Genomic DNA, 16060 nt, shown 5'->3' with positions numbered 1-16060 from the left:
AAGCACACAACACTCTAAAGGTGCACAATCTGTGTCGGCTGCACCACGCAGCACGGTCTCCAGCCTTTACCACCTTTGTGTCAAAAAAATCCAGGGAAAACGCTGGATACCAATGTAGTTTTACAGATTAAAGCTCAGTACCAAACAGATTGCAGGATTTCCTCAGTAAAATGGAGCTGCATGTATGTGAGAATATACAGTATTTGAACATCCTATTCAACACTGAGAGGGACTGTACTGTCCTGATGGCTGATGATGTGATCATACAGCAGGAACATTGAGACATTCATGTTTGAAAACAGCAAATAAGATTTGGTTTGAAGAATTTACCCTCTTTGCAGATGCTGGCCTTAAAGTCAGTGTTGTTTAGTGTTTTTAGCTCTGGTCAGACAGCTGCAGATGATGAGCATGTGGACAGAAACAACCTGCCTGTCTGCTTTCACATGTCATCCACTGATACTCAAGCAGTTGCTAACAAGAAAAAAAAGGAGCAAAAAAAATCTTCAGGGGACTAGGAGGCCCGTCTGTTATTTTGTGTCTGCATTTGCCATTGAAAGAGTTGATGAACTCCTCCAAGTTTATTAAAGAAAAGGAAACAATATGAACCAAAGGCTTGAGGCACGCAGGCTGACAAGTGGCGGCCATTGTGGCTTGAAGGCAGATGCATGAATACCTCTGAATAGACTCCCTCAAAGTGACACGATTGAGCTAGACAACAGCAAAACGCTGAAAGGAAAGCTTCTCCTCTGCGCTGATCGGCATTTCTAATGCTGCTGCTTTGAATGAATGTACATTTGCAGTGGGGGAGGGGGGGGGGGGTGCTGTGGTCCACTCACTACAGTTTTTACTGCTGTTTGGATGGAAGTAAATACTTTATGCAGGCAAACGCTTGGAGCACAACTGGGAAAATAAATAAACAATTAAAATGAATAAATAATAAAGAAAGGCTCTGATATGATGAACCTTTCATTCAATGGATCATGTATATATACACATACTGCTTTACACACAGCTGGATACATCAAGTCATTTTTTAAATCTACCAACTCAACACCAGAGTTTAACAGTAATAGAACTAACTAGCAAATCTCTTATTTTATCTGTTTTTTTTTGTTATAAATAAGAACTGATAGTTTGCATTTATTGAACTTTGAAAACAAAAAATGGGGCTTTTCAAAAATCCATAGAGGAACTGTTGAGTTTAAATGTATTAATTAGCCTTTATTATCTGTTTTCACAACATAACAGACAGCTCTGCTACGCCAACAGCTGCATTTCACATTACATACACCAGCTGTCTGCTCAGTCTGCTCTGACTGAATATTTAGGGTGATATATTAAGACATATATTAATATTCCTGATGTCCAGAATCTGTATTTTGGACTCTTCTTTCTCTCTCAGCTCAGCCTGAGCGGTTGAGATGTTTCACAGTATGCTGGACTATTTCTTGTCCAGGCTTTATCCAGAGTGACTTCACAGAGACTTCCTGGGACCTTGACTTAAGATGATATAGTCAAACTACTGTTTGCGAGGTCAAGAATGAACAGACATACATACATCTGCAGCTCCAAAGGTGGGAACGTATGGACACAATAACTTATACACCTGTTCAGTCTAATGCAATAACCTGGCAGTGAATACTAGTCAAAGCTCATTATTTCATGTATTTTCTTGATATTCTGTTACAGTGTCCAGTCAGCTGAGGTTGAGATGTGATTGACTAAGAGCAAAAGTGTTGCTATGGAAACTCATCATAGGCAGATAACGTAGTTGTTTCTCCAACAGGAGAGGTCACGGGGTCATTCAAATCAAAAGGCTTTATTCTCTGGGGAATATGAATGTGCCCATTAGATTTGATAGCAATCTGACTTTGTTATTATGAGATATATTATCAGATATCAAAGTGATGTTATGTATCGGACTCTCTGAGTGTCAGCAACACTCAGAGGTCTCATCCTCCTCGTAGCATCAATGTACTCATGAGATGTGGTGACAACTTGGTAATTAGATTCTGACATTTCTTCTGTACAGTCAGAGATGTTGGCCTGTTGGTTTTGCCGGAGGAAAGGTCAGGAGGTCATCACATCATTCTGACCAAGTGTTGGACTGACTGATGTGCACATCCTTTGGTACGGTGTAGGCAGAGATGACAGTAGCTGACAGTGAACATCTGTGATGTTGTCAGTGTCTCAGTGTGTCGGGAGGTTGGTGACATGGTGGTTATTTTGTCTCTGCCCATCCACGTATCTCTGAGGCAGCGAGAGGAAACAGAGTTTGGCTGCTTCAGTAGAAGATGGTTTCTCAGCTGGATCTACACTGGAAGTGCTGTCAAGGCTTCAGGTTGCATTGTAGTGACAAGCTGTCACACCAGTTTGAGTTTCACATTGGTTACACAGAAATGACGACATACAAAACTGATTAAAGAATTATATTTAAATATCAATATATCTCCTCAAACAAACCCACATGCCACAACAATCTAGTGCAACCTTCATGTTGGATGGATTCTATGGCACATTATGGGCCTTATATCAAACAGTGACACCTGCGTTTGAAGCCTAATTAGTAGTGAACACGACAGCCGAAAAGTCTAAAAGACACCATCATCCTGTGACACTTATGTCCATAAAATCTCCCATTTTCTGCTCTTTAGCCTCTTTATCCTGGAATCTCTCTCACTGCCTTATTTGTGTGTTTTTTGCTCTCATACACAAAGGCAATAAACATGTCCTCAGAGTGTTACAAATCAGAAATTTGCTCCCCCCCCCCTCCACCAACTGTGAGAGGGATGGCCAGCATTGAGTGCAGCCATTTTGGAGCAGCCAGCTGCAAGAGGGAGCACTGAGCTTCAAACAGCAGGGTTTGTCTTACGCTGGAAACTGCTGCACTGATTTAAGCATCCACTGGCTCTGGACTACTACACCCCCCCCCCCCATCATCCCGACTCCACACTTCAATCATCGCTCTGTCTATTACAACATTACTCACTAATATACCTCACATGTTGCTAAAGGTCTGTAGGAAGAACCAAGAAGTAAAGATAAAACATTTAGAGCTGCAGTGCATTCATCAATCACAGCCCAGTACGTTACAACTCCCCTCTTATGTTTTACTAAGGTGACCATATAATGCAGCGTATGACACACACCGCCTATGAGAGGCCTTGAGAAGGCTGTGGGCCGCCTGGATCGGCATGAAGAATGACATCAGCAGGAGGAGAGTGAGGAGCAGCAGCCTATCCCTCCATCTCTAACAAAGCCTTTTAACCACAATCTGTAAAGAGAGTCAACAAGCACAAATCACTTCATTTTCTTTGCGCTCCTCTGATTGTTAATATACTTTCTTCCAAAATAAGATTATACTATTGCTCCTTAAAACTTTCCGCAATTGCTTTCTTTAAGCCTGCAGCTGTCCACTGAGGGCTTTGCTGTGTCGAGTATATCTTAAGAGCTCCTCTTATTATTATATTTGCTCCCGGCTCTAATCTTTATCGGTGTTTATATTGACAGTCGGCAATTTTTGTTTATGGCTATTTTTTTTTAAAATCTACTAAATAAAGACATGAGCGTGCCAGTGCCTGGGGAGAAAAGAAGATAAAGACTTTGTATTTAGTAGCAGTTTGCTAAGACATAATGCCCTGATAAAGCCAGCATCTTTGTGTGGGCTGGATTGAGTTCAGTGCCAGTTCTATGTGGCGTTTTCCTGAGAGCACACAGCTCGCCTGTAGCCGAGCTCCTATAGCTTTCTGTGAAACTATATGTTTCTTGCTGCAGTCAAGTATTTTACAAAGTGAAACCACAAAAGTTGGTATTTTTCTATGTTATTTTTCAGCGCGGAGAGCGTGCAGAGTTCTTAAATCTTTTGGCAAATAGGCTTCTCATCACTGTGAAACTGCCTACGTTGCACACACTCCACTCCTGCTGCTGCTGCTTACTATACACTTTTGCTGCATTTGTTGTGACTAAATACCATTGTGTCGGAGCTGTATCGGAACAAAGGCGGGAACAATGCTGAACTGAGTGAATGGGAGCGTGTGCAGAGGCAGCGGCGGCGGCGGCGGCGTCACGGCGCTGGTCTCGGCTTCAGCGCGGTTTTGCCCACTTGGGCTTGAATTTGAGGCCTTTGTTGACAGAGCGGCTCCTGGTGCCAACTGGCAGATTTTATTTTACTTTCTTTTGTGTTCTTTGAATAATTTTTAAAACTTTGGCCTCAATTAGTTGAGTGGAGATACCTTCGATTCAAGGCCCCGCATTGTCGGCACAAGAATAAAAATCCGCAAGTCAAATGAAAATATGCCACAGCAGCAAAAATTAAATTAACCTGTAGCTGATATTACAGTAAGCTGTAAACATTAAATGAATCAAAACCTGCTGGAACAAATGTGAGCTGTTTATCTATAGAAACCATTTTGAGCAGTTGGTTTATATTCCTGTTTGAAAAGGTTACATAAATGTTCTTGAACGGGTGATTTGCATTGACAGGGACGCAGTGTGTTTATATTAATAACTCAGTGTCAGTGAATGCAGCAGGTGCAGTTATGCTTCATTCAGACTTTTGCTGATAATGTTGTTGGTCAGGAATGTGTTTCAGGTCATGTATGTGTCCCCCGTCACACCTCTGCACCGTTTGACCTCTTTCATTCTTAAATATGTAGGCTGCACTCTGCTCGGCTGCTCGGCTTTAGTGAGTCAGACTGGAAGTGTTTGCTGAAGTCCTGCAGAGTGCTGCGGGGCTGCCTCTGCTCTTTCATGGCTGGGGCCCCCCTGAGGTGCTGCCTCTATTGGCCCCTGAAAGGCCCCGGGAGGCTCCGTTGTTTAAGGTGAGCCCACTTTGTCACTGAGGTAGCTGACCAGAAAGAGGCGAGCAAAGAGCCTTCAGAGCCGTGACAAGACGGCGAAAAGAGCTGCAGCCGGCTTCATCTATTCACTCTCCTCCAGCCTCGACTCTTCAGTCCTGCTGCCGGGGGTTTGTCCCCTCTGTTTACTCTCTTACATGTGGTCTGTGGAGTGGATTATAATTAACCAGCATGTTGATTAAAGGGCCCATTCATCCAAAATACAAAAACACTTCACACAGTCACATCAACCAAAACAATGGAGGTGAAGTGAATTTACAAATATAACCGTCCACATTATTACTGAAGCATGTGAGCTCACATGACCAGGCACATGTCAATGCATACATATAAATATATGGTTGTGACGCAGCCAGGGCAACAGTGCGTAGCTGTGGTGATATGACTTCAGTAGGGGTGGGGGGCTGCTGACTACCCCCTCCACCCCCAGGGGGAAAAATACAACTATTAATGAGATTCAGGCTCAGTTTGTAACGTGTTAAATTAATATTTGACTTCATTAAATACCTGCAGCATCACCGTGTGTCTCCAAATTAACTGGGAGTGTTCACATTTACACACACAGATTCCAGGTTTACACACTGGATGAATCCTGAGCTCCATCATGGGACGTTTCTATTTTGTTTTAAGCTAAAAGTTTATAGCCTAATTACAGTTTTTAGTTTCCAGTTACTGAAAGCAACCAGTAAGTTACAGTAGCTGTTGCCTGATTGGACAGATAAGCCTGTTATTACGCCCTAAATGGGCCAATAGGCTGCCCCGGACACCTGGAGGCAGCACCCCTACTTCTCCTTCACTTATTGGAAACTGCAGATCTGCTTTGAGAGAAACATGACGCCTCGCAGGATTTGATACAGATTTTAATAACATGGAATCTTAAATGTCTTTGTTTTGAATGTGGAGTATCACGGTGATGAGCCTCTAGTCAATATAAATACAAGTGAGTTGACTTGACAGTGTGTCATGTTGAAGCGAGGTGTGTAGCAGCCAGTCATGGTGTGAAAACATAAAGTGTAGGCAGTGAGGAGAGCTAGCAGGTGGGTTAAATCCTGCCCTGAGGCTGAGCAGATAGTAGAGAAAGAGATCCTTATCAGAGACAGCACACTAGAAAAGACTTTGAGTACGACGTTCTCCTTTCTCTCTCTCACACACACACACAAACACACAAACACAGCAGCTGTGGACAAAAGTGAAGCATCAACAGGCCATTTAGTGAGAAAGACATGGTTCTGCACTACGAAATTCATCAATTGTTGAGCAAATGTAGTGTGCGCGACTGGTCAGAGCCCATGGAGAAAAACTGAAAGCAGATCCTGATTGTAATTATACTGGAACTAATATGATTTTCAAAATGACCCATAATTAGTTTCATGCAGCTCTCTAGAGCTCTGTCAGTCTTTGTCCCCATGTCTTGGTCAAAGTGGGGAACAGTATTGTCAATATTCTCCACAAGAAAACTCTGTTTACACACTGCAGTCAGCAGATGAAGCGTGACGTCCGTCTATTCAGCAGTTTGTTAAAAGACGGCTATAGATTCCCCGTCCTGTCCCCTCTAATATCATACCATCCAAACATTCATGAAAGACCTCACTCAGCTTCACATGTAGACCAGACACCCTGATGAGGAAGAGTTATTGAGCTGCATTTAGACACAACAAGGGAATGATGGGCTTTAATATATTAATATTGTAAAACATCAGCTGGTATTCAACAGAGTGAAGATGATCACAGCTCTGTACAGACAACAATCACAATCATGACAAAACATTCATATAATGAGAACACCTAACAAATCTATTGTGTATCCCTCGTTAATGTTTACTATGTGTTTCCACTGATAGAAAGTAAAGAAAGAAACAAGCTGCTGATGAAACTGCAGACCCCCCTGACGTCACGTCCACTTATTTCTCTGGGAATTTACCCAGAGAATCGACCTCCAGGGATTTTCATCAGCAGCTAGAAAACTAACACATGCTGGCTGTTTTACTGGCTGATTACTGGCATTTTTATTGGTAAAATAATACCAGTATTTCCCACCAGAATTGTATTCAGTTTTATATTCTGGCTGCAGAAACCTGGTCTCTGAGCCATAAACAACACAATAAACATATATTTTATAAAGCACCATTCAGCCAGTATTCTGAATGATTGATTTACACAGTGCACCACTATTACCACCATTGATCCCACTGGGAAGCGTCACATCCAGTGTTAACAGACTGTATTTAATCCCAGTAAAACAAAAACACTGAATCTATTATAGATGATTCTTCAGTTGAGAGCAGAGCAGACTCAGAGGGACACAGCACACACTCTGATTTGACTGCACATTGTGAAAAACATAATTGGGTATTAATTTGGTGATAAATCACTTTCCCTACAATAGTGAGATGGAATTACAGCTATCATTATTAAGTATTCAGACAATAAATAACTGGCTTTGGCTGCAACTGGACCGTAATTGTTTCATTAGATTTGTTTTTTTAGAGGAACACAGAATATGTTTGTGTCTATTTGTAGTCTCTGCACACAATTATAGTGATCTGATAAAAATAAAAGACTGGATGTGTTTGTATAATAATTGTATTCTGTAACACAACAGAGCTGCTGTGTGAAACAGAAGCAGTTTGTTATTTATACCGCGGCACATTTGCAAACCCTGTGTGTGTGTGTGTGTGTGTGTGTGTGTGTGTGTGTGTGAGGAGCTGCACCATGCTCCCGTTCTCCTGATAAGACATAGCATGCCAATCGAGGGATCTGGTGGAGACAAAGATGAAGTCCAGGTTGAGCCCCTCTATCGGCTCTAGGCGTCTGTCTCATTAGCATAATCTCTGCTTCCCATTATCAGCTGGAGAGAGGAGCTGACCATCCTGATCCACCGGCCTGTCAAACTTTATTCTCCTCCATCCCGGGGATCCGCATCGCGCTGCCATCTAAAGCGAGCGTGGAGCTGCTGCTAGCACGCGATACCAAACCACCGACACTGGTGTCAGCACGGCTGCCTGGACGCTGCCGACCACACCGTGCCATGACATGCGCGCTGCTTCTCGCTGTCATTTATATGTCCGACCGTTCTGAGTGTCGCTCACAGCTCTGCTTCACAAACCCGCTCTCAGGTGACCCACTTTTCAGAAAGGCTCCACTCTGCCAAGACAAACTTATATTATTCAAGTGTAAATTAAATTCAGGGTTCTTCTTCTGCTCGTTTTAAAGCTGTTTGTCGTTGAACCTCAATGACTTTTTGGGCACTGAACTCAAACATGATCAGATTATTACTACCAACGCTGGTGTCTCCTCACACACCTGTCAATCAGTCAGAAACAAGTATCTTCATCTGTTCATGGAACAATGTTCAACCGTTCTCACTGACATGCAGATAGTTCTGGTTTCAGTCGTTGTGAGATACAGTGTTTTGTTTTTTTACATAGAAAGACGTTCTGATAAAAATGGTGCACAATGAGGTCTGTGGATTATCTACAGTAACAAGACACATTTCTGTCAGAGCTGTGAGTCACAACATAACACATGATACAAGTCTGAAGTTACTGAGGGAAAGATGTGATATAATTATAAAGAGAAAAGCAGTTTATTAAGATATTAAGATGGATCAATCTGTCTCTAAGCATCATGACTGCTGCCTTCACAGTGAGACCATAATCATATATTGTGTAATTGAGATATTATAATACAATTTAAAGTCCTGGAGCTTTATTCCCCCTTTTTAAAAGGAATATTAACAGTAGCTTTTAGTTTTGATAGTTTAAATCTAGATATCAGGTCGTTGATAATGTTAAAGAAAGTCTGGAACAAACAACTAAAACAACAAATAATAACAAACAAATAAACATTATAATCATATCAGACCTACCAGTCAAGGAGACCCTTCCAATTATTAATGTCAGATTAAAATGTCTTAATTAATGGTAAATAATTAAATTGATACATCTGCTCAAGTCTTTGCAAACATGGATACTTAAATATTTAAATTTGGGCGTGAAAGTAATAATAAGAGATAAACATATATGTTTTTTTTGTTTGTTTTTAGAATTTATAAAAAATGTATGAAATTAAACTAGATAAAAAATAAAAAAGCAGATGTTAAAATAAATCAGACAGATCAAAAAAGCTTGTAATTTAATTTCCTTTGTGTCGATACTGTTGAGTCTTTTTCCTGTAACATTGATGGTAGAAATATTGCATCCATATATATATATATATAAACATATATATAGACAGATATGTGTCGACTGCTGAAACTCTGAGAGGAAATAAGGTGACGGTTTGGTGGTTAAAGGTGATTGAAAAGAAGAAAAAATAGGGAAACAAAAAAAACAAGGAGCCTTACGGACATTTTTGTGGCGTGCAGGCCGAAGCCACGCAGAGGCAGAGGAGAGATTCACTGTAGGGCGAAGAAGCCTCATTTTCACCGCCACCCCTCCCTCTCTCTCCCACCTCCACCCCTCTCCTCCCTTAAATCCAGCAGCATGTGGAGGGAAAACAAAAATAGAGTCCATCCCGTCGCAGCAGCACCCCGAGGACTCGGAGGTGCCTTTTGGAAAGTGATCCCAGCCCACTGCAGCGGCCTCAAGTGTTGTCACGCTGAGTTAGTGCCAAATTGCTTTGCAGCAACCCCCCACCCAAACCCCCCCCCCCCAAACCCCCCACCCCCGTCCCTCCTCCAACCTACCAGCAACAAACAAGCCATGTACCGTATATGGAGGCTTTCTTTAAAGATGTGCATGTGTATAAATATATGTTTTTTACCTTGTTTTTTAGGAAAACAAATCTTTGCAGGGACTAAAATGGTGAAGGAATTGATTTAATTAATGCAGCAGCATGTCCTGCGGCCACATGTAATCCATTGAGAATTCTCTAGCGGGAGCTTTCAAGGAGGGCAGCTGGGGGGGAATACAAAAAGATATTCTCCCTGAGACTCTTCCAGTGGCCTGTAATGGCAGCCTCGCACTAATCCCATAATTCCTTGTTTAATTAAACTACAGAGCCGACCCTGTAGTTGTCTAAGCCAGTTTGATGGGGCTTTTCTGTCTCACTTCACCAGCACATGACCAACTTCAGCACACAATGAAGGCACTCATACACAAACAAGTCAATAAAATCTGTCAATACCCAGAATTCTATGCACCACAACATTTATTTGACAAATATGTAGATCAAATATAAAAGCTCTGCTGTGCTGGAGACCTCTTTAACGTCCACACCTGAGCTAAAGCCTCCGTACCCAGACAGGAATTTCACAGGGTCGTCGTATGTCACACTGTGAGAGATGGATCTAAAATCTCAGACTCAGTCAGTCAGACTGCTGCTGGTGAATCACACACGTACCATGTCAATAGAACAAAGAACATTATGCAAGCAGGCACATGTCATTAACTGACATCATCCATCTGCGCTGGTCTCATCTTTTAAAAATGCAACCAAACAGAAGCTGGCACTAAAATGCTCCAAGTTCCCTCTGACACACACAGACAAACACTCTCTTACATTTAAACATAGTGTCATGTTGGTGTCTTTTGTGCTGTTTTATGACACTTTTCAATGGAATAGTTAGTAGACTCGGGTCACATTGTGGGATTTAGGTCTTAAAGTTATGACATGGTCAGATTTTTAATGCACGTCTGTCGCTGAACTGTTCTCACACACAGATCCAAGACCACTGTGGTGGATTTACAACCAAACATTTCACATTTCTCTTCCTTTATCCAAAAGCCCAAAATTACAGTCTGGGGGCCTTCACAAAGTTAATGTTTCTGTTTTAATACTCTTTATGTCTAGAATTTTTACAGGAATTCAACATATTTGCATTCAGTAACTGCCTCTATATATATGATTTACAGTGTTACAGGCAGAGTCATTGGAAGCACCAACATCTGCAGTTTGGATGCACGAATGTCTATAGTTTGAACTTTGGATTTTATTACAAATGGCTGGATTTTGGGTATTTTGCCACAACATGAGAAAACAGTTGCCATCCTGTTAATACTTTAACTTACATTGCTGTTATAAAGCACATTGATTAGTGTTTCTGAATTGAAGCAAAACCCCAGAGAGGCAGGAGGATGACAACAACTGGCAGCACCTTGGTACGTGTCTGAGAGATCTGGACACCAGGATGCCTTTAAGGGACTGTAATCATGTAAACGCTCTGCTGTCTTGTTGTCTGTTAGCAGCTTTCATTCTCTCCTGTGATTACAAAGACTAGTCATTTAAGAACCAGCAGGTAAACCTCTTGTAGGACCTGTGATCTGTTTCCTGATGAGCTGTTCCAAAAATGTACAAGTTAGTAAATCTCCACCAACCTGATCAACAACAGTAATGTCCTGTGACTGTGATGTCACACCGTAGTCCACACTAGCGTATAGCAGAGCATTATATCTCTGCTTTATGTTTTATATACTCACCAATCCTGGTAAGCAGCCTCATTTCAAATGGATATCTGCACGCATCAGATAATCTTCCAGAGCTCCTTCTGAACGGTAGCATGGACACCTTGTGTGTGAGTGAAATCAGCTGCACAATAAATACACTGGGACTATTTTCAGCCTGCCAGTGTGTTTGTCTGGGCTTCCCTGAGGCCCACAATGAAAGAATGGTGCTACACATGTCGTCAAGGTGGTCTGGAGAGATTAGCACCCCTCATTCCACTCCAACTCTCAGCACCGAGCCCCGGGGGATGCTAGGATATGCAGGTTTTGATACAGAATTGTACTTACCAAGCACAAGGAAATTGTATTGTCATATAAATAACCACACAGAGAAATCATGTAGCCTCCAGAAGAGTCATTGGAGGCCATGCTATTTGAAGCATCATTTGTCCCTTCCTCCTCTGCCTCCTTCTCTCTGTATTTGGAGTTGAAGTTGCTGTGTTAAGTCTTCATCGCTGCCACATGATCACAAGGCAACTGTACACATACAGATATGATGGCATTAAAACAGAATACCAGAATCTCCGTCCCTGGTCAGGCAACACTCAGCTGTCTTCCCTCCTCTGGCTTGGATCTTGGAGATGGAGGGGAAGGTACGGATTGGATCGTGTCTTCTTGGAATGGACACTTTATTGCCCTGTAAGCAATTAGCCCTGAGATCTGCAATCATCAAGAACCCAGACTCTCTTCTTCTGGGCTTCATCAGTCAACACTGTTGCCCATGAAAGGTTACTGCTGGTTTACTTTGCCACATATGTTTTGGAGGCACTGTAACATGTTCCTGGATTATGTTCCTTGTGTCAGATGAGGTTTACTCAGTTGCCATGAAACCGTAGATGTTCAATGAACATACATCAACACACACACAACAAGCAAGTCAAGGCAGGTTCACAGTTTACTGTTGAGTAGATGACCGACATGATTTGGGCCTGATGACTGATGGGAGGAGTTGGAGCAGGTGGTTCCAGTCCGGGTCAGTCAGTGTTGACGGTCAGTGTTAGTGTGATATGTAAAGATTCTAATCTGAAGTCAAACTGTACAAGTGGCTGGTTGTCGTCCATCTTTGTTTTAGTGACAGTTGGTGATCTCGTGGGCTTTGTGGAGTCGTTACTGACCAGTTTCACCAGTGTGTTGTTTAGTGTTATTAATCTCCATCCTGAAGGTCACATATATGCCAGTTGGTGGGAACAATCTTTATGTGGTTTGTCCAAAGCTTTAGTTGAGACTGTTTGAAGAATGAACTGTTACACTCAGTCCTGTCTCATGTTTCAAGTCAGTGTTGACTTTTTCAGTTTCACCAAACCACCATCTTTACTGAACTATAACCAGACCCATAAACTCAGTAATCATGCTGTAGTTGTCAAGAGCAGATGTTGCATGACAACAAATGAAAAATGCTTTGCAGATATGTTCAACATACAAACTGCTGAGGCAGCTCAGAGGACGTGTTGTTGTTTATTTGCCTGATGTGTGATCCTCCTGTAGATGACTGGAGACTATACTATATGCTTTATGTTATTTCATTTAATTTCACAACAGTTGGCTCAATGATTGTTAGTATTACTGAAATGAGCAGATGTCCTGGAAGAATGTAAGCAAATCAGCATCTTTGTGCAATTTTGTGATGATTATGATGAGCCTTTGATTTTGTCAGATAATTGTGAAAGAGTTTCTTTATGGAGGGAGTGTGATGTTATTATACTGTTGCACAACGTCATGTGGTTGTATGTATGATGGGATCATAGTTAGATTGTACATGTCATTTGTATAATCACAATATAAAAAACGCTGCCATGAAGTGACCTCTAATGTGTCCTGTTTGTTCAGGCAGTCGGATGGATGAAGTGTCAGACGTGGAGTCGGAGCCTGACCTCCCCCTGAAGAGGAAGCAGCGCAGGAGTCGAACCACGTTCACGGCGGAGCAGCTGGAGGAGCTGGAGAAGGCTTTTGAAAGAACCCACTACCCTGACATCTACACCAGGGAGGAGCTGGCCCAGAGGACCAAACTCACCGAGGCCCGGGTTCAGGTAACACACTCACATCTCTCTCTCTCTATCTTTGAAAGGCTGGCTTCACCAAAATAGGGAATAAATATAAATACAATAAGTTTCTAGATCAGTTTCTTTTGGGTTCCCCCAAATAACAAAATCTCACCTCTGCTGGTACCTGATCATACAGATTCAGGAGATGGTTGGGTTCAGCATCTGACACTTTAAAATTCAACAGCAACGTCTCTTTCTTATTGTTTCTATTGAAACCACTTTCTACCAGAGATCCGTCCTATTTGTCCTAATCACTTCAACTGAAGAGATAGATTCTGTGTCTAAAGCTGAGAAATAAAACCAAACTGTCTGCAGGAGAACCTCTAGAAACTACAGCATGTCTTTGTAGTTTGGGTGAACAAAGCCTTTAAAGGCACATTCCTCATTCTTAGTTAATTGCGTCGCTGTTGAAGAACAACTGTAGCGTGTTGCTACCTCAGTCCTATCAGATTTCTTTGGCCTCAGATCCAGTTGGACAACGTCTCTGACCTTTATAGTGAGTGAAGTTCTGGTCAGAAGTGAACAGTTTAGTTTTCAGATGTTCAGCAGTTAGGTGTGTACACACACACACACACTGTTTCTTCTTTTTACTCTCTCTGCCTTCATGCTTTGTCTTTTCTTTTGGGTTTATTTGTATGGTTGTACAAGATGTCACATTATTGTCAAGTCCAACTAACATTCACATACACATGTGAACAGTATACTGCTGGAGGCTCTACCAGCTGTTCACATCTCAGATATGGAACGGCTTTGGTCTCTGTTAGGTTTTGACAGCTCCACAGTGTCCCAGTAGTGCTGGAGAAAATACTGTAGAGCTCTAACAACAGCTGTTAGGTGTTCAGCAGTGGAGTGGGGGCTGCATTCCTCATGTATGTCTCACTCCCCAACATCTTGGCTGGAATCTGTTTTTCCCACCACTTTCAAGCCCACCACTCATTGTAAAATTCACAGAAGAGTCTTGTCTCTCTCTCACGGGAGCTTTAATCCACAACAGCAACGTGGATCAATCAAGACCCAGGAAAACAGGGAGTGAGAAACCAGCCACCATGGAAACCATTCCCCACTCTGCCACTTGCTCTTACTGCAGGCCTCGGAGTGATCTACGTCTGCACCACTCTGCTCATCCCACGTTTACTGACGGCTTCCAGCCACATATTCAACAACCAACAGCGGATATACACTTGACTAAACTATCTCAAGCTCCACTTGTTAGGTTCTCATTTGTTCAGGAGCTTTTGACCGTATCCCATTGTCCCCGTCCATGCTGATTCATGTTGACACTTGACTGTCCCTGCATAGAAGTGTGTAGAAGTTTCTAAGCAGACAACTGACGAGGAATCAGTGGAAAGCTCCAGAGCAAACCAGTAAGTGGACCTTGTGATTCTCTGGTCAACTGCTGTTTAGAAAAGGTTGCAGCAGCAGTCACATGTGTCACAGTATGATCCAAGACCACCGTCCTGGATCGATGACCAAAGATTTCAAGATGTGCTGGAGGGATGAACAACATTTTCTCTAATGTGGAGTTTTGTCGGTGACGCTGGTTAATAAAGACGTTTCTCCACCAGTCAGCTTAGTGCTCAACATATTTGTTTGTTACTTGAGCATCTAGTCTGCTGGTCAAACAGCGACAGCACACTCCTCCTACAAGGAGGGCGCTGTCTAACTCATCGCTCTAAAGTCTCCCATAGGTTTCCAGCTGGGTTGAGACGGGAAGCCAAAACATATGATTCACATCATGTTCATACTCATCAAACCATTCAGTGAGCCCTCATGTCCTGTATGGAAGCATCTGCAGTCAATATGTTTCTACACTCATTTATCTGCGTCTGTGTTACACTATATTACAGTAAATTTCTACTGATGATGGCAGGAATGCTCTCAGTTATTCTGTTTTCATTTCAGAAAAAATAAATAACTAAATGATGTTGTTTATAAACTGAGATTGTTAAATAAACTGATAGATTGTTAAATAAACTGATAGATTGTTAAATAAACTGATAGGAGGCTTTTACTGAGAAATATTGATTTAAGTATGAAGAGGAAGAAGAGTTGAAGCCAACTGTAAACTGAAAGGATGTGTGTGTGTGTGTGTGTGTGTGTGTGTGTGTGTGTGTGTGTGTAGTTTATATAGAGAGAGTTAGCGTGAGATTGATGTCAAATCTCTTCATGGCTCTCAGTCTCTGTTCTGTTGGACTTTACTGCTGTGAAATTCAATCAGGTTATCCAGGTTTTACTGCTCATCCTGGACACACACACACACACACACACACACACTCATACACACACACACACACACACACACACACACACACTCATACACACACACACACACACACACACACACACTGCTAGTTCCCTCAGTAATTCTTGGGCATGTCAGTCTACTAGCAGCTTAACAGCAGACACCATACATGCATACCTCTACACATAGGAAGAGTGAGCTGTCACCACCTCACCAGTCATCTACACACTCATTATTCATCAGTTTGTTATTTCTTTGATTAATACAGTAGATTAATCCCAAATGTCCAGGACACTTCTATATCATTCACAGCTACATTTAGGGGATGTCCATAGAAAATAAAAAGCTCATCATTAACTGGTTTAGATTCAGTAAAAGAGAGCTCTGCAGGTTTTGTAGACTCAGAGAGATCAAGTCAGTGAGTGTTAGTTTACAGTACACACATGAATTCAGACAGTGTCTATAAAAAAAAGAGTC

At 42.1% G+C, this 16060-nt stretch overlaps 1 protein-coding gene across 3 annotated transcripts in view; it reads left to right on the top strand.

Moving 5' to 3' along the window:
* The window catches only part of LOC137183947 (paired box protein Pax-7-like), a 65769-nt gene that overhangs the window by 18059 nt on the left and 31650 nt on the right, over nucleotides 1-16060 (top strand). For all 3 annotated transcript variants that reach the window (XM_067591186.1, XM_067591185.1, XM_067591187.1), the window contains one exon: nucleotides 13127-13326. In XM_067591186.1, the coding sequence (XP_067447287.1) occupies nucleotides 13127-13326 (200 nt within the window). The remainder of the gene's footprint in view (nucleotides 1-13126; nucleotides 13327-16060) is intronic.

Source organism: Thunnus thynnus, chromosome 6 (genome assembly GCF_963924715.1).
Source record: "Thunnus thynnus chromosome 6, fThuThy2.1, whole genome shotgun sequence".
Taxonomy (NCBI): Eukaryota; Metazoa; Chordata; class Actinopteri; order Scombriformes; family Scombridae; genus Thunnus; species Thunnus thynnus.
The sequence above is the reverse complement of the archived record's forward strand: the minus strand, read 5'-3'. Positions and strand labels throughout refer to the sequence as shown.